Source organism: Chlorocebus sabaeus, chromosome 9 (assembly GCF_047675955.1).
Source record: "Chlorocebus sabaeus isolate Y175 chromosome 9, mChlSab1.0.hap1, whole genome shotgun sequence".
Taxonomy (NCBI): Eukaryota; Metazoa; Chordata; class Mammalia; order Primates; family Cercopithecidae; genus Chlorocebus; species Chlorocebus sabaeus.
In genome coordinates this window covers 118,384,454-118,411,558 of record NC_132912.1, presented here as the reverse complement: position 1 = coordinate 118,411,558, position 27,105 = coordinate 118,384,454, and the positions used below count along the sequence as shown (strand labels likewise).

Below are 27,105 nucleotides of genomic sequence, written 5' to 3'. Positions count from 1 at the left end.
GAATTTGATTCTGTTACATTTGGAACAGATTCAGTTTTCTCTTTTCCTGTAATAGCTGTTCAGCTATCCCAATACCACTTGCTGAGAAGCCCATCTTTTTCCTACTGATTAATGCCAATTTTTTCATTTACTACATTTCCACACTTAATTTGATCTATATATATTTTAATTCTGTTTTTATTAATAGATCTTTCTTTAAAACTATTATATTTTATTATAAAACAACTACTTAGAGTTGGCAAACATTCTATTAACAACCTGCCAGTTAGTGACTGTAACTGAAATTAAAGTATTTTATTATGTGTTCACGTGTTCTTGCCCATGAGGATTTGAAGTGTTTGGGTACTACCTTAATTCCCTTTTATTTCCCTAGTGTCTAGCAGTGCTCTTTGCATATTGAAGATAATCAATAAATCACTATTTAAAATGTACAAATGAAAATGGTGGACAGTAATTCCCTGCTGGAATACTTTATGTTTAGATAACAATGTTGAGTTTTCCAACTAAATGTACAAATCTTGTTTGATCCAACAAGAACTCTGAGTGCTAGGCATAGAAGGTATTTCTTGCTTTGACTTTATAAATGAGAAACTTGAAGCTCAGAAATGCTTAAGTAACTTTCTCAAGGTCACATAAGCTAAAAGTAGAACTGGAACTGAAATTGTGACTACAAATTTAATTTTTTTTATGTTAGAGATAAGATGTTTGGCATGATTTCATCCCTTTTTAGATATCTCTCTTTCCATTCTGAAATAATTTTCATCATAGGGATGTACATGTTACTAAGGTCTAAAGCTGACTAATAATGAGATGAATCAATTATTCTCCACCAAAAAGAATGCATGAGAGCTGAAATAACAGCTATAAGAGATCAGTTTTAAACATTATTCTGAGGATAATATTAATTACATGCCTGAGGGTGGTATTAAATAATAAAAACATGTGAGTTTTTGTTCGTCATCTTTACTATACACGTCTTTTACCTGTTTTTCTACTTTACTTATTTTTTTACTAATATATAATGAAAACTATGTATAAATTTATATGTTTAGATATCAGCACAAGGCTCTACACAAAAGCAGCGCAGGAAATGTCAATACTGTATTTCTAAGTACAATTAACAGGACAAAAAGGAATGAACAAGAACAAAAAGAATTAGTAAGTTTTCTTTGTTTTGGAATTATTGGTTTATTGTTTCTAATGATAAAGAGAGAAAACAAAATATATACAATAAAAATACATAAAATTATTATAAAAAGATGGTTGAAATCCACTATGTTCTTGTACTTAAAAAGTTGAATACCTATTTAACAAAATTGCTCTGATAATATAGTATTATATTCTAGTTTGTTTGGCAATATATTAACTAACTGATTAACTTAAGAACATCAATTTTGTACTTGAGCTCTGTGGTTCATCTTGAAAGATTTACAGTAATATTTTTAATTTAAACACATTTCATTGTGATTATATTGAAAATCATCATAGACCCTAGTAAAATGTCTTACACATTTCATTGTTACTCTGGATCATTAAAAATATATTATTTAAACTAAATACATTTGCATTTAATAAATAAGCATTCTGAATCTAGATAAAATGTTCATTTCCAGAATTAAGATTCCTAAGGGAGAACACAAAATTGCTGCTCTGGAAGCTAAACATAATGCTCTATAATCGATTGGTTCACTAAAAGGCATCAGCCACGCTCCCTTTGATGACAGATTAAGTAAATATGAGAGTAGACAGCACAAACATTATGGTATTCTACAACATATTGTAGCAAAGACTATGAACATTGGTCATGCTCTATAGCAAGCAATATGGGTGAAAATGTTTTATGAGAAATGTGCTTATAAAGAAATTGAGGAAAAATATTTACATTAATGATATAAATGGTGAGTAAATAGTGATATACAGCAAAGGGTGATTGAAATCAAAATGGTCTCCAGGGCTTTCAGAGACAGAGAAAAGTTCGACTTTTAAAAATAACCACAATGATCATAAAGATTTATTTATGTAAAGAACAATCTCCACTTGCATGTATAATGGAAAAATCCAAAGTGAACAAGAAACTACAATCCCTACCAATTTACAACAGAGAGGCAAAATATATGCAGCTGACCACTAACATTAATCAAATGAATTATAGATCAGGGAAGCATGATGGCCTGTTATCCTTCCTTCGTTGTATAAAACAGCCTGGAAGCTTCAGGAGAGGTCAAATTGTTATCAACATTGCTGGCTGCCTTGGGAGTAGGTGTCTTTGTTAAATAATATCAGAAAAGCAATAGCAGTACATTCTACATGACTTACAGGCTTCACTAGCAAGGCCAGTAGATACAGCCACTGTAGGAATGGTTACATGCTTACAGGCAACAAAGAATATGTAGCTCCTGCTATAGTCTGAATGTTTGTGTCCTCCCCCAAATTCATATGAAATCTAATCCACCAAGTGCTGGTGTTACCTACCAGGTGAAGTCTTTGGGATGTAATTAGGTTGTAAGAGCCAGACTCTCAAGAATGAGATTAGTGTCCTTATGAAAGAAGGCCAGCGGAGTGTTCGCACCTTTCACCATAAGAGGATACAGCAAGAAGGCACTATTTATGAACCAGAAAGTGGGGCCCTCACCAGATACTGAATGTGCCAGTGCCTTAATCTTGAACTTATCAGACCCTGGAACTGTGAGAAATAAATTTCTGTTGTTTATAAGTCAACAGAAGTTTACGGTATTTTTGTTGTAGCAGTCCAAATGGAATAACACACCTCTCACTAGTTGGAATAGTGAAGATCACTAGTGGGAACAATAAGATCAGAGGAAAAGAAGGCTGTCATTCCAGAGTCAAAAACAAGATCATGTCACTCTCTACCACTCTAGATTCAAAAACAAGAGCATGTCTCATACAACCACAATGAATGATACCGTATTTGCGTTCTATTCATTACATATTCCTTGGTTAAAATCGGCCTCCTGAATAAGCATTTGGTTGATCTTTCAAGTAATCTGAATCTGTTCCCAGTATTACCACTGAATTATTGACCCAGTTTTACCTGCAAGATGCGGCCAATATCTTGATTGCCTTTCTTTCTTAACCAAGATGTGATGAGAGCAAGTAAGATAACATGCTGTCAGCTATTTGGAAGAATGAAGCAATGCAGAATTTGAAGGTGTTCTAATTGCATATGTAAGATAACAGGATCATCATTCTAGCACAGGTTGGGAGAATGAGTAGAAATGAATTGGAACCCAAAGCTGTTATCAATAGAGGGTGATATGACACAATAAGAAAAGGCTGCAGGCTGTATTTTGTTTCTTTTCTATCTATGATAACTATGTTCCTTATCAAAGTGAATCCCAACTCCTATTGCTCATTAAAGCTGTCATGTTTTCACAGTCTCATCTGCCTTATAATTGAAATTCTTATTTTAACAGCATTATCTTAATGTTATTGCTAGCTATGGAATGTCTTGTGAAGAGTGCAACATTAAAGTTAATTTGGCCCTACATCTTTGGTAATGTACATTGTCTGGAATATAATAAACTACAGATACTCATACTTCAACTGAAATGTGTCAAGGTTACTTTCTCAATTATTGTAATTTGTTATAGGTGACCCCTAACATGGTTAGTTATCATTTCTCACATCTGACTAATCTCACATTGCTTGTGGTCTTTTTTGTTAGAGCAGCAAAAATCAGAATTCCTAATGATGTGAAGTTTTGTTTTCTTTCCTTTTTTTATTCTTAATTAAAACCTGTTATGCACTTCAGCTGAGCTTCCCAGTAAGAAAAATTAGATCAGTATTATAAGAATTAAGAAAGTACTCCTAGGATTATAGTCAATATGTAACTCAAAAATACAACATAGTGAATAAAAAATAGGGGCCAATATTGTTAAGTGGCAACTTCTATTAAGCAAAACCTACAGTTCATATAATTTAATGTTTATTAAGTGCTATTAAAGAAACTATATACACAGTATGCTAATAAGCAAAACAATCTCACTTAATGAGCTTTTATTCCCATTCAGGTATAATGATTTTCCTATTGCTTATTGAATAAATGCCTGGACTAGCAAATACTTCACATGTAAACAGGTCAAATCAAAAGACTACTAAAACCTTAGGGATTAATACTAAAAGTTTAAAAATTCAAACATTTTAAGATAATTATTTCCAATATTAATATGATAAATCAAAATATCTGAGATTCAATTAAAAGTTAATCTTTGATGCCTGGGATTTGCTTCAAAATAATCAATGCTGAAGCTCGGGGTAAGAGAGCATAAAGATGAAACAAGATTGGCCATGAGTCAGCAATTCTTGAAGTTGAGTGATATGATTTATCTCTCTATTTCTATGTATGCTCAGTTTTCTTTCTTATAAAAGTTAAAAATTAACCTTTGATATTAATATTTCCTTCCTTATTTAATGGAGTTATTTCACTAAGAAGGCCTCATAAGAACTGGAAAATACAGCCGTTTATTTTATGAAGATATTTTCCAAAATTCAATTTTTGGATTCTTGTTTTATAAGTACATATTATATACCTCCTACCCCTTGTCTTTCATTAAAGAATATTCCTCAGTTAATATCTATGCATATATAGCTATGGTAAAATTAACATTTGAAGATATGCATACCTATAAATGGGTAGCCAGACCTCACCAATGTTGGAAATTAATTTAGGTCTCTTCAAAATCAAATTTTGGGTTGGTGCAAAAGTAATTGCAGTTTTTGACATTACTTCCGCACCAATCTACTACAACAAGATACCATCACACAGTCATTAGAATAACAAAACAAAAGACCAAATCTCAACAATACCTAGTGCTGGTGAGGCTGTGAAGCAACTGGAACTCTCATGTGTTGTAGAGAGAAATACAAAACGGCATATACACTTTGGAAAATTGCTAAAGTTAAACATACTTTTACCACATGGCCCAGAAATCCTATTGATAGCTTTTCACCTGAGAGAAACAAAAATATATTTTATTAGAAAGACCTGTATACAAACATTAATGATGGCTTTATTTACAGTAGCTCCAGGCTGGGAAAAATACAAATGTCTACTATCTGGTGACTGGATAAACAAACTGTGGTGCATATCCAATGGAATAAACTTAGCAATAGAATAAACTACTGATATATTTAATGGCATGGTTGGAGCTCATTGAAAGTCTGTGCTAAGTGAAAGAAACAAGACATAGAAGTCTGCATAAAATGTGGTTCCCCAGGAGGCAGAGGTTGCAGTGAGCCAAGATCATGCCACTGCCCTCCAGCCTGGCAACAGAGTGAGACTCTGTCACAAAAAAAAAAAAAAAAGGTTCCATTTTCATGATGTTCTGGGGAAAGGCCAAACTATAAAGACACAAATAAGTGGTTGTAAGGGTCTATGGGCACAGGGATGGGCCTTGCTTTCCATGGTGATGAGCACATTGTATATCTTGATTGGTGTGATCACTATATGACTGCACACACTTGTAGAACAAAGAGTGATGGAGTATGAATGAGGCTTTTCATTTGTATAATATATTTTTCTGTATTTTACGAAATTTTACAATTAAGATATATTAATTTTCTTAGAGAAATTGCTAACATTATTTAAAAATTAATAACCGATGTTATAACTATATTGCTTCATAATTCAAGAATATGTAGGAAAATAATTATTGCAACAATCACATTGTCCTTCGTTGCTTGATGAAAACTGTGTATATGTATTATGCGTGCATTTACAAATTCATACATTCACATTACATTTAATACAGTGGGAGGCTGATTGGAGGTATCTAGTTAATCAAATATTATGGTGAAAAGAGGGTTTATATATTAATATAAATATAATGAAGTATCTTTATTACTAATTATACTAACATTAAACTTACTTAGATGAATCAAAAGTATTCGAGATCCTATGGTGCTTTGGGTTTATCATTATATGCATGTTAATATAACACATGAGAAATAGTGTGTAGTAAGAGAACTAGACTGAAAGAGAATGAAATAAGAAGCAGTAGTAGAAGAAGAAAGAGATGATTCAAGGAGTGATATAATTAATGTCACTCAACAGCAGATTCTAAGTTATTCTAGAGTATCAATTATGTCATAAGCACCTTGTGCTATCTGGAATGTCTAGTATAGTGCACTGTACATTTTTTTGCTTAAGGAATGAGGTCATCAAAATTTAATGTACTTTTAATAAAATGTTATTTGGAACTGTTTGAAATTCAATTTATATAGGCATAATTATTCTATTTTGTGAATGTAGTTTCTAAAAATTTCCAAAATTCCTCCAAACACATAGATGTTATAATGTATCCTTCAAAGAGATTCAAGAGGCCACATATGCAATACATTTTTATAAGTTTTGAAAGAATGATTCTTCTAATAGGAAGTTATAATTTATGTAAGTTTATTAATACTCAATATTTACTCACATTTATTCAAGTTGAATACATATTCATTTATATTTACTCTTAGAATAAAAACATATGTGTAGATGTGTATAATATACTGGCTGAACAACTTCTTTCAATGTGGTTACCAAAAGATTTTTCCTGTTCACTTAAAATCTGTATTTTTTCTAAACAAATTTCTTTTTATTTTTTTAAGTCTGAGGTACTGTATGTGTATTTTAATGTACATATATTTTATTGCATTAAAATACAATAAGCTGCAAAATTGAGCAATGAAAACATAGATTTACCTAATTGAGAATAATCAATAAATAAAGAAAAATCAGGCAGTCCTAATTACTTTGTAACTCAAATATTTTTTAAGATCTTAAACATCAGTTTCCCCCTCACTTCTACTTGAATTGTTATTCACAAGAGTAGGGACTATGCTCCTACATAATTTCTATATCCTCAATACTTCACTGTTGCTCAGCAATCCTTTTTATCACCTTAAGATAATGTTTCTTATTCATTTTTTCTTTATTATTTCTTTCTTTTGTTTCAAACTTCAATAATTAGTTAAACTCTACTATTTTAGGCAATTTCCTCTAGGACAAGAGAACAACAGAGACTGACTCAGAGGCAAGGGCAGGGATGTTACGTGGAGTCAGTTTATTGGGGTGAAATAAGAAATGGCTGGATAGGAATGGTGGTATCAGATCCATGTAGGGTATATAGTATATTATGTAGAGGAGTTATATATATACATTTTTTTTTTTTACTATAAGAGATAGGAAGCTAATATGGTTTGGCTGTGTCCCCACCCAAATCTCATCTTGAATAGTAGTTCCCATAATCCCCATGTGTAGTGTCCTGGGAGGGACCTGGTGGGAGGTAACTGAATCAGGGAGCGGTTACCTCCATGCTGTTCTCATGATAGTGAGTGAGTTATCATGAGATCTGACGGTTTTATATGGGACTTTTCTCCTTTTACTCGGCACTTCTCCTTCCTGCTGCCATGTAGAGAAGGACATATTTGCTTCCCCTTCCTCTTTGATTGTAACTTTCCTGAAGCCTCCCCAGCCATGCTGAACTGTGAGTCAATTAAACCTCTTTCCTTTATAAATTACCCAGTCTTGGTTGTCTTTATTAGCAGCATGACAATGGACTAATACAGAAGCCATTGGGGAATTTTGAGCAAGGTGATATGAGAAGATTTGCATGCTAGAAAGATCACTTTAGTAGCAATGTGGAAAATAGCCTGGAAGAGTGAAGGCAGGGAAACCAGTAAGGAGGATAATGTAACAGAGCAGAAAAAAAAATCATGAAGGCTTGAAACATAGGGCAGTAGTGAGAATAAAGAGATTCATTTAAGATATACTTAGGCTGTAGAACAGACAGGGCTCAATGTCAGATAGAAAATGAAGAATCGAGTAAAAGGAGATGGATAACTCAGTTTTTGTCTTAACCATCACAGCCTTTGAAACAAATGTTCTACATCTCTTACTACTCTTAAGCCTCAACCTTATACATCAAGTTCACTCTCTGCAAGTGACCTTACTTCTAAATTATCATGAAAAACTAGGAGATCACTGAAGGTAAACTCCTATCAAATAGAACGGCTCAAAATTTCCTTTGATCTTTACCCATCATTTTATTATCCTTTTTCATCTTTCTAAAATTAATACTTACACTTGACTTCTTGACACCTTCTCTGCTTTCACCTCCCCTTTATCCTACTACATATCTTTTCCCTTGAATATTTCTTCCCCCAAAAAACTTTCTCTTGAAACCGCCAATTTCTTAAATTACAATCTCACATCCTTCCTTCCTTTAAATATTGTCAGTTTCGAGATGGTCATCTATCCTTGTTGCATCCACTTTCTCATTTTCACACATCTCTTGTGGTCTGGCTTCTGCCATTCAATACAAACTACTTCCTTAAAAGCCACCGATGACTGCATAATTACCAAATTCCATCTTCTCTCCTAGTGCTTGTCTTCATTGACTGCTTTGAAATGGATGACATATTTTACCACACCATCCTTCTTGGCGTGCTGTCTTATTCTTAATTCTAATGGTTCTAAAACTCTTCAATCTTCTTAATTCTGTACTCTTTCTCAGCCTGTCATTTGAATCTTTGTTTCCTTATAGCAATTTTCCTAGATTCTACCTTCAATTCTCTTTTCTCATTCCCATGACTTCAAGTACATAGGAAGAAGATCCAACCTTCTGACCCCTCCCTCTTTTTGACCCAGACTATCCCTATATTCAGTTACTTACGTTCTGTATATTCTACATTGTCAAAGTTTTCAGTGATATTTGCACCTTAACATTTTGAGAATCACTAGTTCAGGGCCTGCCCTTTCAAATTGTTTCTCTACCTCAATTATTCTTCAATCCAATTGATGCTACAAAATGCTGCCAGTGTAATCTTTCTAAAATTAATCATAAAACTCTTCTCAAAAACCTTCTGTGTGATCCTCAGCATCTTGTTTAAATTGTCTTCCATGATGTGCTCCTACATTTGCTACCTTAACTCTCACAGCTGTTTCCTCACTGGGTGAATGTGGCCTTCACACTGCCTCACTCACATACCACCCTGTTTTCTCTCTCCGTCCCTTGCTCACCTTGCTCTCTCAACTTGGCATGCTTCTTACTTGTCTCCATCCTCACCTATTTGTATCTCTGCCTACTGACATTTTATGTACCTTTAAAGGCCAAGATAAATTACCACAACCTTTCCTGAAACATTCAGCAATACATTGAGTATTGTATTCCTTTTTCCTCTTCTTCATGCTTATTGCCCTTTTGGTATTAATAACATATTTTTATTAGAGGTATTTTTACAGTTACATATCTTTCCTGTTAGTCTGTAAGTTTCTGAAAGGTAAAGATAACATATTTTCCATATCTACCTCCCATACTGCTTTGCATATAGGTGAATATTTGTGGAGCCAATTGTTCATAGTATATAGAGTTTGTTTTTAAGGTAGAATTTGCAGTTTAAAATATGGAAAAATAAAACTGAGCTGTTGTAACTTTTATTTTCTAAGATATGCTTGGATGAATGAAAAATCAAGAAATAAAAACTCCTTCATAAACAATTACACTTAAACTTTACATATTTGATAGTCTGTTCCATAACATTGTGTGTGTGTGTGTGTGTGTGTGTGTGTGTGTGTGTGTGTGTGTTTAAAGACATAGGATTGGCTGGGTGTGGTGGCTCACACCTGTAATCCCAGCACTTCGGGAGGCTAAGGCAGGTAGATGACTTGAGGTCAGGAGTTTGAGACCAGCCTGGCCGACATGGTGAATCATCATCTCTACTAAAAATACAAAAATTAGCAAGGCATGGTGGTGTGTGCCTGTATTCCCAGCTACTCAAGAGGCTGAGGCAGAAGAATTGCATTAACCCGGGAGGTGGAGGTTGCAGTGAGCCAAGATTGTGCCATTGTACTCCAGCCTGGGTGACAGAGCAAGATTCCATCTCAAAAAAATAAGATAGATAGATAGATAGATAGACAGATAGATAGACAGATAGACAGACAGATAGATAGGATCTTGCTATTGCTCAGCCTGGCCTGGAACTTCTGGCCTCATGATTCTCCCACCTCAGTCTCACAAGTAGCTGGGACTACAGGTGTGTCCCGCTGCACACAACTTTCTGCCCCACTTTTATATGTCATTAATGGTAAATCCAGAGCTTTTCTCTACAAAGCAAATTTTAAAAGGCATATAATAATATAAACAAAATTATCAAGTGTAAATATAAGAAAAGGTCTCTGGTATGAAATAGGTAAGAACTATGACCTTTGATGAAAAAAATCTATATTAAGATTTGAGGTAATTTGCATATTTAATACTCTAAATTTTGACCTAGTTGCTATTTTATTTTCTAAGAAAGTAAAATATGGGAACACATGAAAATATTTATTTAGCTAAAGTATAACATTATTGATTTCTTAGATTCTACATATAAAATATCTAGCTTTACATTTTTAATATCTGGTATTTCACTTCATAAGATTCTATTTGATTTAACAGCATTTTATAGGATTCTTACAGTCAGTTATTCCATTGAGGATATAAACCTGATGAGATTATCTCCTACTGCATGTAACAGAAAAAAGGAAATACAAGTTAAGTTAGTAACTGATTTTATGTGAAACATGAGCAAAAAATATATTAAACAAACTCATAAATTTAGTGTAAAAGTAACTGTTATAGGCAACAATAGCCTAATAAAATATTTAAACAAAAACTAGGAAATAACTACTGCATACTACCAGACATACAATGAATGCTTCAAGACAATCTTAGAAAAAGGTTTTTCAAAAAGTTAGAAAAAGGAGCCAAAAATATGACTAGCTGATTGCTGTTACTGAGAAAGTTGTATTAATTAAGATGTTAATACTAGTTTCGTGTTAATGATTTAAACACAATCATTTAAAAATACATAGGAGTATCCAAAGGGTTTGACAATACTCAAATTTACCCTACTATGTTTCATAGCTTGTGGAATGTTCTTTGGTGCAGGAGATACAATCTGCCAATTCTGTTGAGCGCAGTTATTTTTGGTGGATTCAATATGTTACCTCTTTTATCTGAGAGTAGGTGAAGGGTGGAGGACAGTGTGGCAATTCAGTCTTGTTTATCCAAAGCTATTAACACTGTTCCCAAGCATTGTTAAAACTGTATTCATAACTTTCCAATAAAGGATATTATAATCTTACTTTACATAGCCATTTATTACTTGCAAGGATACTATATAAAAATAGTTTATGCTAGATTGATTCAGCTGTGATATGACCATAACCTTAAATAATACATTATTCTCTTGAATGGCAGCCAGTATGAATAAGGTTGATCAGCCTTTTGTACATCCAAATGTTTCTATTTATTATGTCAGACACAGTGAAGAGAAACCAGTTTTTTGTTGTTGCTATTGTTCATTTTCATCTTTACATTTTTCTCCATCATAGATTATATTCATCTTAAATGATTTAAGATAAGATAAAAATAATATTTCCATAGCATCTTAAATGATTTAAGATAAAAATAAAATTTCGATAGCACAATGAAAAATTTCATTTGTAAAATTTTAACTTGGGATGTATACAATAATTATAAATATATATATTTAGCTTTGGACACAGTGAATTCTGAATGAAAGATGCTAGCAGTATTTTACTTTATAAGGACAGTTAACCTAGGGCATTTATCAAATTATTTATTAAAAATGTAAACAAATGACTTTTATCATGCTTAAACTTTGGATTATATTAACTTAAAACCATGTAGATTTCAATAATTTCAGTAATACATTATATTCATACCATTTTAATAGTTCTATTTATATCATGTTAATATTGAAGAAGCACCATTACTTAATTCTTATTTCATGCTTCAATCAATCATGAAACTCATGATATTTATGTTACTATTACAAATCTGACATCTTCAAAAAATTTTTTTCAAAACATTGTCTGCTAAATGGTTTTGGTGAAGAAAGGTCTTTTTATAATTTTAAATGAAAGATGAAGAAAATTCCAAAGTGCTGCTGGGAAACTAGATCTTTCCTCACTTCAAGAACAAAAGGTGTGCCTATAAAACTCTCTTATTTATTGTCAATAATTTTCTTAAAATAAAAAATCGTGGCTGGGCACAGTGGCTCACATCTGTAATCCCAGCACTTTGGGAGGCTGTGATGGGTGGATCACCTGAGGTCGGGAGTTCCAGACCAGACTGACCAACATGGTGAAACCCTGTCTCTACCAAAAATACAAAAATCAGCTGGGTGTGGTGGTGCATGTCTGTAATCCCAGCTACTCAGGAGGCTGAGGCAGAAGAATTGCTTGAGTCTGGGAGGCAGAGGTTGCAGTGAGCTGAGATCATGCCACTGCACTCCACAGCCTGGGTGACAGAGCAAGACTCCATCTCAAAAAAAAAAAAAAAAAAAAAAAAAAATCTTCTAAATCATTTATTACGAAGAATTTGGTAATTTCCTTACAATTTCTTTCTGTCTACTACCAAGTGAAAATCAGCTCCCTCTCTTAAGGAAAATGGCTAATGGGGCCTATAGGCAACTATGTGCAATTAGGGATTGGGTCCTATAGAAATTCTGGTGGAGGGAACTTATGCCTTACTTTCTCCCCTTTGGACTGGCCAAGCGCATAGAAACCAGCATCAAGACCCAGTGTAAGAATTTTACAGAGGCTTGCTCTAGAGAGAACTGTAAACACCAAGAGAAAAGTCAATATAATTCCTAAAAGACTGTACGTGGACTCTCTGGTCCCCAAGAGGCTTAGAAAAAAGCAGAATTGAGGGTCTGGATCCTCCTTTTCCCTGAAACTGGGGGAGTACCAAAAGGTCAGTAGGAAATGGGTGGTGTGACTGTTTCTATGCCACTAGCACATTAGCAAGTGAAGAGGACCTCCCTTCCCACCCCTTTCGACTTGCCAAAGCCTGAGTCTTAAATCGGTGACAATGAAAATACCGAGCCAAGGCCAGGAAGAGGAATGGCAATCCAAAGAGAACCTGTGCTCAGTAAAATAGAGTTGCCAGAGGAGACAGCTATAGATAGCGTAAGCAAGGCCTTCCCACTTCAGAATAACCAAATGCTTAATGAAGTATGCTTTTTTCTTTGTTTTTAGACAGGGTCTTGCTCTGTTCAACCAGGCTGGAGTGCAGTGTACGATCATGGCTCACTGCAGCCTCAAACTCCCAGGCTCATGCACTTCTTCCACCTCAGGCTCCCGAGCAGCTGAAACCACAGATGCATGCCACCATGCCCGGCTATTTTTTTTGTTTTTTTGTTTTTTGCATTTTTTGTAGAGACAGCGTTTTGCCATGTTGCCCAAGTGGGTTTTGACCTCCTAAGCTTAAGGAATCCTCCTGCCTAGGCCTCCCAAAGTGCTGGGATTACAAGCATGAACCACCATGCCTAGCAAATGAAATATACCTTGTAATGTATTGCAGAGAATGCAGCCAGTAAGGGAATGCTCCAAGGCAACCAGATAAAACTAGAGAGGGTGCAATGAACAGCAAGCAAATATGACAGCAGAGTGGCCCTGAGGGTAAAAGCTAATATCAGCAACTCACACGGTAAGAAAACTGAGTTTGAAAATACAAAAATTAGCCAGGCATGGTGGCGCACACCTGTAGTCCCAGCTACTCGAGGGGCTGAGGCAGGAGAATCGCTTGAACCTGGGAGGCAGAGGTTGTAGTGAGCTGAAATCGTGCCACTGTACTCCATCCTGGGTGACAGAGCAAGACTCTGTCTTATAAATAAATAAATAAATAAATAAATAAATAAATAAATAAAAGGAAAACTGAGTTTGAGATTCCTGCCCTATTCCAGAAACCCTGGAAGAAGAGACTAAAGAATAAGGAGAGGCCCTTGGTTTTTAGTAGAAGCAGTCCTCTATGAAGGAAAGCATTATTTAGGTCACTGGCAAACCACAAAATAAGATCAAATAGGAGCTCATAAAGATCACCAGATACACAAGGAAATCAGTCATAATGAGTGAGAGCCAGCAGAAATAATCAACAGATTTAGATTTCCAAGGATTTCAGATATTGAAATGATCAGATACAACGTAAAAATAACTTTGTTTGGAATGAAAAATGAAGTAATGAAAATAGTAAGGAAGAAGAGACTTTCAAAAACTGTCAGACTTAAAAAAAGAACCAAATAGAACTTTAAAAAATAATAAATAAATCATAAAATATAACTTTAAAAAGTAATACAAATATGTGTTGAAAGTAATCCAAATGGATATAGTAGAAAGCAGGTCAAAAACAGATTTTATACACTTAAAATAATTAGTGAATTGGAACAATGTTCAGAATAAGCAAAAGAAACAGCAGAGAGAAGTAAATAGAAAACAGAAGAGAAAGACTCAGAGATTGTGAAGATGGAAAGAGGTTTAACATGTATCTAAGAGTCTTAGGAGAGGAATAAAGAAAATGGAGAAGAAAATACAAATGGGATAATGACTCAAGAATTTTTAGAAATAACCAAAGACTTGGATTCTCAAATATAGGAAGCACAAAATATGCCAAGCTGGTTAAATATAAATAAATGTATACTTTGTTCAATTGTCATAAAACTGCTGAACACCAAACCCAGGGAATTTGGAGAGAAAAGCTAGATTATAAAGGAGTGACAATTATACTGAAGGAAAGTTTTTAGTACAGTAGTTTTCCCTTATCCATGGGTTCACTTTCCATGGTTTCAGTTATCTGTAGTCAACTGTGGTCTGAAAATATCAAATGGAAAAATTCCAGGAGAAAAAGATTAAATTGCACATAATTCAGACTTGGAAAAAGATGCGAATCATCTCTGTCTAGCATATTCAGCCTGCATCTACACTGTACAAACTACTTGCCCATTAATCACCGAGTAGCCGTCTTGGTTATCACATCGGCTTTGTAGAATCACAGCACTTGTGTTCAAGTACCCTTATTTTATTTAATAATGGCCCCAAAGTGCAAGAGTGGTGACGCTGGCATGTTATTATAATTGTTCTAGTTTATTATTAGTTATGGCTGTTAATCGCTTGTTGTGCCTAATTTATAAATTACACTTTATTGTAGGTATATATGTCTCGGTTTGGTACTATCCCATATTTCAGGCATCCACGGGGGCTCTTGGAACATATTCCCTGGGGAAGGGACTTACTATAGCAACAGTGGAAATCAGAAGCCAGCCATTGTTTTCACATGAACACAATGTTTGAGTATGGTTCTCCCACTGAAAGATAACTAGAATGCTTGATAAAGTATATTTTAAATAATTTCTTAGATTGTAAAGAGTAAGAGGATACTGAAACTGGAGACGGGAATAGGAAGACTAAGAGTTTATAATCAAAAGACATATGCTAAAGGGATTTCTTAAAGACACAGAGCAGGAAAGTGGAAACATTTTAAGAGGAAGCTCTGAAGGCAAAGAACAACTGTGAGCAGAGATGTGTACACATGCAACAAACCTGCATGCTATGCACATGTACCCTAGAACTTAAAGCATAATAATAATAATTAAAAAACAAATAAAATAAAATAGACAGTATGTCAGTAAATTTAAACACATATTGATCATATAATACAACAACAATAATATTTAATTCAAGGGATGACAAAACTCATAGAACTTAACAAAGGTAACTAAAACAATGAAAACTGGAAGCAAGATTTAAATTGTTCTTACATGGGGAAGAGGGAAAAATGTTCATTAATTTTTGACTTAAACTATGCCTGTTAAAATGTTAAGAATAACAACTAAAAGAAAAGAAATACAATTTTATAATCCCAGCACTTTGGGAGGCCGAGACAGGTGGATCATGAGGTCAGGAGATCGAGACCATCCTGGGTAACACAGTGAAACCCTGTCTCTACTAAAAAATACAAAAAAAAAAAAACCCAAAAAAACAAAAAAACAAAAAACTAGCCGGGCGAGGTGGCGGGTGCCTGTAGTCCCAGCTACTCAGGAGGCTGAGGCAGGAAAATGGTGTGAACCCGGGAGGCGGAGCTTGCAGTGAGCTGAGATCCGGCCACCGCACTCCAGCCTGGGCAACAGAGCGAGACTCCGTCTCAAAAAAAAAAAAAAAAAAAAGAAATACAATTTTATAACATCAATTGAGGAAAAAAGGGAATATTTTTTAAAGAGGGAAAAGTAATAGGAAATTCAGGATGAAAAGAAAGCAAATGGTCTTTGCTTTGGTCTGAAAATATTACCAAAAGACACAATAAGCTGATTAATTAAAGTAGAGAAAATACAGCATTTAAAATCAATATCCAAAGACAGAAAACATTTATAGCAGGTAATTTACAAATGTTTAATATATTTAATCTAGAAGTAAAAAGGCAAGGAATGTTCCAATAGAAGGATGAAGAAAGATATCAAATGAGTTATTCTATCATTTCTAATTTTTCTAGAATTAATACAGTATTTCTTATATAATCAGATGACTATCAATAAATGCTATTAAAATAGAAAAGGATAAGAGAATAATGGTCAACAAATGAACATCTAGGAAAAATACAAGTGGTTACTGACAATACAAAAATACTCAATTTTACTAACAATAAAAATTTGATTGAAAGAAGAAAGAAGGCAACATTTCTTGTATCAAATTAATAAAGTTGTAACAATGCTAAACAATCATGTCTGACAAGGATGCAGGAAAATAGAAATTCTCATACTTTGCTAAAGATAGTGTGAACAGAGACATTTCTAGAAAGTAAATAAGCAATATACCTCAAGATCCTAAAAGTTAATAACTTTCGATTCAGTAGGTTTTTTTCATAAACTAAGGTCGAGTTATATACAAAAATTAAGTACAGTCTTATTTATAATAGTGTGAAATTAGAATAATGCTAATTGAAAATAAAATAGGCAAGTAAATGATGATATACCACAAAATAATTAAAACATATTTTTGAATCAAACTTAGAAGTGAAAAATGTTCTTATTCTAATACTGACAAAAACAGAATGCAAAATCACATATAAAATATGCTCTTAATTTTGTAAAAATACAAATATGCAAAATGAAAATGTTATTGGAAGGAAATAAATGTTCTGGCACTGAATATTTATGGGTAATGGGATAACGAAATATTTTAATTTGTATTGTATCTGCATTAATATTTATCTATAATGAGGATGTATTCTTTACATAATCAGAACATTGATAGTAAATGATAATAATTAAAAATATAAAACATCACAAATCAGTTATAAGAAAAAAGGAAACCTGGGGAAAAGTAAATAAGCTAGCTTAGGCCAGTCACTGGAACTACTGTCCATGGATATGGCAGGACAAGAATGAGGAACCAGGGGGACCTCTGGCTGTGCCCAAGAGCAGAGGACTGGGGTCATCCTGCTCTAGGAATGAGGCCAGCAATGCTCTTAACAGGACAGCTGCTTCACTTCGACTGCCTTAGACTTTAACAATGTGTTTTTCACCTTGGGAGAGAGGTTTCTTACATAAGATATGAGGTTGAACTGTCCCAATAAACAGAGAATGAACTTCAGTGTGATGTCAAAATTAGTAGTTAAAACTACCAAATAGAAAGTAGACTCCAAATTAATTTTTTCTAGGTTAGGGGGCATTGAATTCACGTATGCTTCTCCATTGTCCAATGCCTTTTTGAAAACTCTACTTTATAGCACTCTTTATATGTGGAGAGAATACAAACATTACAAATTTGTAAAATGAAAATTCTGGTATAAAGTAGTTAAATATATACACAGAATACTAATGAAATTATTAGTCTGGTAAAAATTAATCATGCTGTAAACATTGTCTTTAAAATTATTAATTAGCCTACTTGACTATAATTACCAAATAAAACCATCTTAAATTACTTTGTTTCTACAGAACTCTGTTACTTTATTAGCATAGCAAAACTACAAAAGTTATTTTTATAAGAAACTTCTAATATAAAAATAACAGAAAGCTTGTGTGCTGAGTTTATTGCAGTTTAGTAAATCACTTTGATTTCTTTATAGCAATTTAGATTACAATGGATAACTGCTGGAATACTCTGATATACTAAGAGAGCCTATAACTTTCCAAGTGAAAGTTCTTCCTTAATATCCGCAATTATCTATGACTATTTGAACACCTGGAATCAAAGTATGCTATATGAACTTTAACTCTATGATTTAAGGAACTCTATTCTTTACCAAAAAAATTCTATAGATATATTAAGGTCTAAGATGTATCAATTTGAACTAAAACCAGCACATATAAAAAGTAATGTGGGAAAGAAACCCTTGGGCCAATATGAGATTTGAACCCTGGTTCTTGCTCTAGGTGACCAAAATTGTGATCTTCAGCATAGGTCTGAAGCTCTCAGAGTCTCAGTTTCCTCAATAGTAAACAGAAAATAAAAGATGAAATATGCTCTGCCTATTTTATATGATTGACTTGAGACTCAAATGAGATTGAGATAGTGTATGTAAAGGAATTTTGAAAAATAATGTTTTAAACTCAATTTAAACATTTCGATCATTCCCAAGACCTAGCAAGTTCAAATTCAACCTCCAAAACAATCTTTAAAAAGAACAAAGTTGGCTGTAATCTCAGCACTTTGGGAGGCCGAAGTGGGCGGATCATGAGGTCAGGAGATTGAGACCATTCTGGCTAACAGGGTGAAACCCCGTCTCTACCAAAAATACAAAAAATTAGCTGGGCGTGGTGGCAGGCGTCTGTGTCCCAGCTACTCGGGAGGTTGAGGCAGGAGAATGGCGTGAACCCAGGAGGCGGAGCTTGCAGTGAGCCCAGAGGGCGCCACTGCACTCCAGCCTGGGCGACAGAATGAGACTCCGTCTTGGAAAAAAAAAAAAAAGAAGAACAAAGTTGGATGACTTACACTGTTCGATTCCAAAACTTGCTACAAAGGTAGAGTCATCAAGACAGTGTGGTACTGTCATAAGAATAGATAAATAGATTGGTGGAGTAATATTGAGAGTCCAGAAATAAATCCTCATGGTTATGGTAAATTGATTTTCAACAAGGGTCTCTAGACTATTCAATGGAGAAAGAAAGTCCTTTTCAACAAGATATAATCCAGCAATTCCACTCTTAGACATATATCCAAAAGAAATGTAAACATGTTTATACAATGTTTTTACACAAATGTTCACAGTGGCACCATTCATAGTATCCAAAAAGTGGAAACAACTCAAGTAACCAACTAATTAATGTATAAACAAAGTGTGCCACATCCATACAATGGAATATCATTTGACAACAGAAATGACTGAAGCACTGACACGTGCTACAACATGTATCAACTTTAAAGACATTATGCTAAGTGAAAGAAGCCAATCACAAAAGATCACATTGTATATAGTTTTATTTGTATGAAATGTCCAAAACAGTAAAATCTATAAAGATAGTAGATTAATTCTTGCCTAGGGCTAGGAGATGGGTGTCATGGGGAGGGGCTGAAGAAAAATGTGGGGTACGGGGACTGCTAAAAGGCATAGGATTTATTTCAGAGGTGATGACAGTTTCCAAAATTTACTTTGGTAGTGGTTACATAACTGTGTATACCAAAAATCACTGCTATATTTCAATAAAGCTATTTCCATAAAAATACCATATATTCATAACTAGATCTTGATCCCCAAATATAAAGGCCTTTCCTAAATGAGAAGTTACATGTAATTATTTTTCCTTTCACATACTCAATTGAAATTTCTGAAAAAGAGGGACACAAAAGAAATAGAGGCATGCCAGTTATTAAGAGAACTGAGTAAAAATTAAAAATAGTAAGAATTCCAACAATTAATATAATGCTTTATGTTGATACCAAGTATTTGCAAAAACGGCCCCACAGACAACAAAACAGTAAATCGGAATGAGTCATTTGTTCCCTCTCCTGATTTTAAACATGGAGATAAGTTCTCAAAGAGAATGTCATACAAAGTTTCTCTCTCTCTCTCTTTTTTTTATTTTTGAGGAGTCCTACTCTGTTGCTCAGGCTGGAGTGCAGTGGTGCAATCTTGGCTCACTGCAATTTTGGCTCACTGCAACTTCGCCTCACTGCAACTTCGCCTCACTGCAACTTCCATCTCCTGGGTTCAAGCAATTCTCCTGCCTCATTTTCCAGAGTAACTGAGATTACAAGCGTGCACCACCATGCCCAGCTAATTTTTTGTATTTTCTGTAGAGATAGCGTTTCACTATATTGGCCAGGCAGGTCTTGAACTCCTAACCTCAAACGATCTACCCGCCTTGGCCTCCCAAACTGCTGGGATTACAGGAGTAAGCCACAGTGCTGGACCCAAAGTATCTGTTTGAAAAAAATCTTTTAGAGAGGTTATCTTAGTGAAAAATAAAAGAAATGCATGAGCAAACAACTAGATATCAAAAGTAAAGGAGAACAAAGAAAGTTCACTGTTCTTTACATAGGCCATAATAAAGAAAGAAGTGCATCCATAATGTTTGGATAAAAATTACAGGTGGTACTAATATACGGAAGGAGAAACAAAGGGAAGTTGAGAGCATGTTAAAGTATTAATTTTATTTGAGATGGGCAGTGGAGGAAAATGTTTTAAAAAGCTTTAAGCATAGCTAGGGAAAAATCACTATGAATCTTGATAAGGAAAGGGTAGCTATCAGCAACATAAAAATAGAATATGCAATATTCTGTTTAGTAGATGAAAATCAGTTTATGGACAGAAGCTGGGGAAAAAACCCAAAAAGAAGCAAGGCTGGTAACAACACACACACACACACACACACACACACACACACACACACACACACACAAAATGGGGTAGCTGAAATAAGCCTTGGTAGAACAGTAGTTCATGTTAGTGTTAATATCAATTAAAAAAAAAAAAAAAAAAAAAAAAAAACAGGCCTGGCGCGGTGGCTCAGGCCTGTAATCCCAGCACTTTGGGAGGCTGAGACGGGCGGATCACGAGGTCAGGAGATCGAGACCATCCTGGCTAACCTGGTGAAACCCCGTCTCTACTAAAAAATACAAAAAAACTAGCCGGGCGAGGTGGCGGGCCCCTATAGTCCCAGCTACTCGGGAGGCTGAGGCAGGAGAATGGCGGGAACCCGGGAGGCGGAGCTTCAGTGAGCTGAGATCCGGCCACTGCACGCCAGCCTGCGACAGAGCAAGACTGTCTCAAAAGAACAAAAAAAAAAAAAAAAAAAAAAAAAAAAGGCTAACAGTTTTTTTCCAGAAAGTACAGGTGTAAAACAAAACGATATAGTGCAATTGGAAATGAAAGAATGAAATAAGGAATATCAGAGAATATGAACTAAAAATAAGTAGGGAAGTAGGGCTAGACTTTTTTTTAACTCTACAAAATAAAATTTAACGTTAAAAATTCACAATGATAAAGAAGGAACCAAAATTTGGAAAAAATAGAACATGAAGATGTAATGATTATGAACACATGGGCACCTAACAATACATTATTGAACACTATTAATGTGCAACTGACAGACTATGGTGACACAGTCTGTGTCATATTTGTTCCTTAAGTTTGTGAATTTTCTAGTTCTTTGATTATGTCTTTTCTTCTTTAGTCTGTGCATTACAGACATTTTTTTCTCTTGTTACTCGATTTTTAGCAGTATTTGAGAATGTTTTAAACAGATGGGGAAAAAAAAATTTATAATAGTCCAAGAATAGTCTAAGTTTTCTCTGTGTTAAAGGTTTTTTACAAAAGTTATCTGAAACAAGGAACCAAAATGAAATTAGAGCACTTGCTGTACTTTTCATTTAATCATTCTCTTTTGTAATTTTTCCCCAAGAAGATATACACATACATTTCCTAATGTTCTAAGCTTCCATGGCAACCTGTGATCTAGAGTAGTAAAAAATCAAAATGTCTTAAAAATCATAGGGGAACATGCACCCAATATTTCCTTTCCTCTAAAAACTGACCCTTTGTGCATCCATGAGTTGTGATTTTGTCTTATTTTTTCAGAAAAACCAAAAATGCTACAGAGAGAATCAATTATATGTATACCTAGGTTTTTGAAGGATTCTATTTTTCCATTCCTTATTTCCCTTGACAAAAAATAAAATCTGAAAATGGCAACATAAAATTAGTCAAATAAACGCATTTTTGGCGTTCCGGTCATGGCATGACGCAGGGATTGGCCAGCACTTAAAAAAAAAAAAAAAAAAAAAAAAAAAAAGCATCTAAAAAAGAATAAAATGCTTCAATTCCACAGTTTCTTAACCTTTCTACTTAAATATATTTTACCACATATAAAATGTAAATAAAAGTAATAAACATACAATTAAATTAGTATGCATCATAATGCTTTGAATTTTGCACCTTTAGGGGTTATTATTTTCAGAAACCACTTCATGGATTACTTTTGGATTCTAATACCATATTTAGTTGCATATGATTTCTTTTTCATCATACTCTATTTCTGCCTTTGCAATAAAGGAATGTAATAATACAGCAATTAACCACAAATAAAAATATTCATTTTATATGTGAGAAACATTCACTTTTCAACATTCAAAAATGAAGCTATGTAATTAAAATGCAACTCATCTCCACCCACGTTTTCTAAGTAAACTTTGTTAATAAAGATAGATGTGAATTGTTAACTAGGGGCACAGAGTACTCCAAAGACTAAATATAGGTGCTTTGTTTCTCCTATCATACCTATATCTTAAATTCCCTCAGCTCCTATCTGTCAGAGAACGGCTGCCAGGTGAGCAGTCTGTCACTCTTGCCTAGGCTAATAGATTCTCCAGTGGCTTTGGTTACAGCTCATGTCATACTATTAAAACTATGTGCCTTGAAAATGGCATAACATATGTAGCTGAATCTTGTCAACTCTAGATAATCAGACTCTGTTTGGCTTCTTAAGCAGATGTAGATTAGAGAAGCAATATAATAAATATGCAAACACAGTGGTCCTCTTTCAGCACCGCTGTTCCTACCTCTAATGGCCCTCGCAGAAACTCTGTTTGTTCAGCTCCCACTTCCAGAGCTACATCAACAGAAGCAAAGGGACGGCTGGCCATCTGCTGTCGTTCTCGAAGCAGTTGCTGGAGGGGGTTAAAAATGATTTGTCTTAAAATAGGTTTAAATGCTCATGAAATTCAACAATATCTGGTTCCCTTTTTTAACAAGTGGCATTGAAAAGTTAGGAATCATGTTACACGCATATCCATATCTCGAGTACTAAAGATGAAAATTACTTTCTCCCCATGGCCTCAGTTATATGTCCACAGAGGCTTTTAATGTATGGTGCCTACAAATAACTTTTCCCTTGACCTCCATCCTGTAGGTCTAATACAATGTACTCAAAACCACTTTGAAAGTCTCAGGTGAGAGGTGCTACTTGAGTAAAAAGCGTTATTACAATGATGGCTATGCCAAATTTTCCTACTCAAAAAAACTCCTACTTTTGTCTTAGCTTGAAAAGAAAAAAACAGTAAAAATATTTAAGAAAAGATAATGAAAAGTTGCCAAAATGCATTAATAGAAATTAAAGGAACATATACCTGACAAGGCTAAGTTTTGTAAGTCATCAGAATCTCCTGTCAACTGCTATGGAACCAGAAGGAATTATTATTGGCAGTGTTTATAATTTTGGTCAAAGCCTTTGTTTATTATTCAAAATGAGGCATGATTAGTAAGTTGAGAAATTGTGTGCAAGAACTTCTACAGCACCCCCACATACTTGTTTCTTTCTCTTTGTGACTATTCTGGGCTTTGCCCAAGCTAAAACCAATAAACTAGCAAGTCCCAACCAACTACTAAGCTAATTTATCTTTTTGCCTCTCTTTGTAATTATAATATTCATTAAGTCATGATAAAAAAAAATTGATGACCAGCACTAGATATTGCAATTTTTGCCCTTCTCATTCTATACAGCTAATAAAATTATTAAATATTAAAATAGGACATGTGATGCAATTAAATACTCTTTAAAATGAGAAGAAAATTATATTATTGAAGAAAGGCAAAATTCTTGAACACAACGAATGGCTTCATTATTCACAGATATTTTTAAAGATTCTCTGTCATTAACTTAAAATGTTAACTACTCATCTCTGAATGTAAATGGATGTAGTGCTGTGAGTGAACATTCATAAAACTCCCTTGTAGATGATAAAGGAACACGGGCCAAATTATTTAAACACAAGTTTATTTATTTAAGCAGAAGTTTAGATAATAAACTGCCATCACACTTTATTATTTAAAATTTTTGTTTTAATACCTGGTTTTTATTATTAAAAGAGAACAGTCACATGACAATATGGGATAGAAATAATGCAACTGTTAATGAGTAACAATTTAAGTTTGTAGATTACATTTTTTTGAAGTAATAAATTCATTTTAAAAACACATATTCAAAGTAAAAAGTGAATGTGATCTAAATTTTCAAATTATTCACTTTAATATAACTTCAAAATTATATTATTAAAAATACAGTTCCTGGCAAATAGAATCTGTTTCTGCCTCTCTCAATAGGAATGGGTAATTGATCTGAATAGTATTTCTATGCAAAATGCAAACATAATGTTATTTCAGATGCTGAGGGATAGTAAATGCGGAAGACACCAGGTTCTTCGTCTTTGGTAACAACACATACACCAACATGCCCAGACAACACACACACGAATATACAATCTACCCTTCCTATGATCATGTACAAATAGTCTTGAGAAAATTGTAAATTCCACTTTGTGTTTGAACACAATTTTCTAAGATTTGTATTATCAATTTTCTCCATTTGTATTAGCTCTCCTCAGCATACAAATGGCATCTCATATGACAAGTGATTGCTAGACAAAATAAACAGTTTCTTTTTCCTCATCTTGCCTTTTCCTTACATCTAAAAGTAAAAGGTCTACAAAATAGAATTAATGAATACTCAATATCACACATTGTAATATAAATCAACAAATATTCCAAACTCACAATCGTTGACAAAAAATAGAGTGCCATGGACTATAATCTGTTACTGTGCCTCCCAAAACTCATAAAAAAAATCAGTGACTGATACTTTTGTTCAATTTTTAAATTTTTAGAATGTAAAAGTATATTTAAAAATTCTAGTTTGTTTTCTGAGCTTTGTGTTTCCATCACTTTTTAGGAACAGAATGTCTACTAAATTACTTTATATAAAGAACAAGAAAAATATTCTTCCTGCCGAGGACTTTACTACTATAGCTTGTAAAGCAAGTCTGGTAAAATGGAAATAATTAGGGCACAATATAGAGTATCAGTAAAGTTACAAATAAAGAATTAGACAAATAAATTTATTCTGGGTCACCTAGTGAAGACTGGCGAGAGAGCCCTTGCTGAAACAGCTGAGTTTCTGCCTCTGGGAGACTAATGCAAATGTTCTTACTGTGAAATTTAGGAAGAGAAAATCATTTTCCCCTGTAACACTCTTGCTTTAGTGTGATAGCCCTAAAATAATCAAATGGAGTAAATTGTGATTATCTTTGCAAATGATTTCTGCCCTCCTCCCCTATTCTTAACAATTGTCCTACTTTTATATACCAGTCTCTCCACTTTTTAGCTGTTTGAGCTTAACCAAATTATTTAGACCTCTCTAAGCCTCAATTTTTCTCATCTATAAATAATAACAGTACCTACACTATGCCTATACCTTAGAGGACCTGTTTTAAAGCCCAGCTGTTGCACTTACTAGCAATTGGATCATAATCTCATTACTGAGGCCTTTCACTCATTCTTTCTCTCTATAAAATGGGAATAGCAATAATATCTTTAAGTCATAAGGTTGAGACTAAAGAGATCACACACTTGGGCTGTTCCGCACAGAGGCTGGCACATTGTGAGCACTCAATAACTGCTAATTGGTACAATTATAATGTTAAATTTCAAGCACTATTTTTGTCTCCGAAGATGGCACACTAATTACCACAGGCCCATTTTCTTCAGCAATAGTGACACATTTTGCTCTACTAGTCTCCCTTTTAACAAATGTTGCAAATTTATGAGACAGTTGGAAAATGTCATTATTGTGGTAAAATGAATTTAGATTTGGAACTGCCTTCCACCATTTGTGACTAAGAGTGATAAAAACTCAACCTGAAAATTAGGAAAAAATATAGAGTATTTTCTTAAGAAATTTTGAAAATTAATCTATTCTCTAGGATTATGTTTTATATAAAATGAAGTTTAACATTTTGTATACCCATAAGAAGCCATATAGCAGATGCGTCTGTTTTATAACTAATCTGCTATTGCCAATTATTCAGCAGAACAATAAAGCCAAGAGAACAAATTGATCATAATACAATAGATTATAATCATACTGCCATACACATTGTTGTGAAGAAAATTTAAAAATTAAAGAGATGTTAGTATCTTATTAGTTGTACATAGTAACTGTTTTGCTATTCAAAATCTCATATAAAACAAACCATGGAATTAAAAATGATATGAAAATCAGGCTGGGTGCAGCGGCTCACGCCTGTAAGAACTTTGGGAGGCCGAGGCAGGTGGATCACCTGAGGTCAAGATTTCAAGACCAGCCTGACCAACATAGTGAAATCCTGTCTCTGCTAAAAAATAAAATAAAATAAAATTAGCCAGGCATGGTGGCACATGCCTGTAGTCCCAGCTACTCAGGAGGCTGAGGCATGAGAATCACTTGAACCCGGGAGGTGGAGGTTGTAGTGAGCCGAGATTGCGTCATTGCACTCCAGCCTGGGCAACAAGAGCGAAACTCTGTCTCAAAAAAAAAAAAAAAGAAAAAAGAAAAAAAGAAAAGAAAAGAATATCTATGCTTAAATTTGACTACCGGGTAGAGTCGTTGATTCTATCAAACATGAATACAGATAATTCTTCAACTTAATACTATTACTTCAAATATGGTATCATTCCCCAAACTTCATACTCGCTACCTTTCCAAATACCACAAGGCATACAACTCTTTGAATGACTTTAGGATAATAATCCTTAAAACTACACATACATAAAAAACAAAGCAGTAACTAACTCTGCCTGCAATTGTCTTCTAAAATGTTAATAGCATATATAAGTGATATGGGTTGACTGTGTCCCCACCCAAATTTCAACTTGAATTGTATCTCCCAGAAATCTCCCATGTTGCAGGAGGGACCCAGTGGGAGGTAACTGAATCGTGGAGGCTGGTCTTTCCCGTGGTATTCTCACGACAGTGAATAAGTCTCATGAAACTGATGGGTTTATCAGG

General features: G+C 34.2%; 1 protein-coding gene across 3 annotated transcripts in view; it reads right to left on the bottom strand.

Annotated features, from left to right (window-relative positions):
- Positions 1-27,105, bottom strand: part of ATRNL1 (attractin like 1) — an 809,729-nt gene that overhangs the window by 198,279 nt on the left and 584,345 nt on the right. For all 3 annotated transcript variants that reach the window (XM_038008819.2, XM_073019389.1, XM_007964178.3), the window contains one exon: positions 22,847-22,954. In XM_038008819.2, coding sequence (XP_037864747.1) covers positions 22,847-22,954 — 108 coding nt within the window. The remainder of the gene's footprint in view (positions 1-22,846; positions 22,955-27,105) is intronic.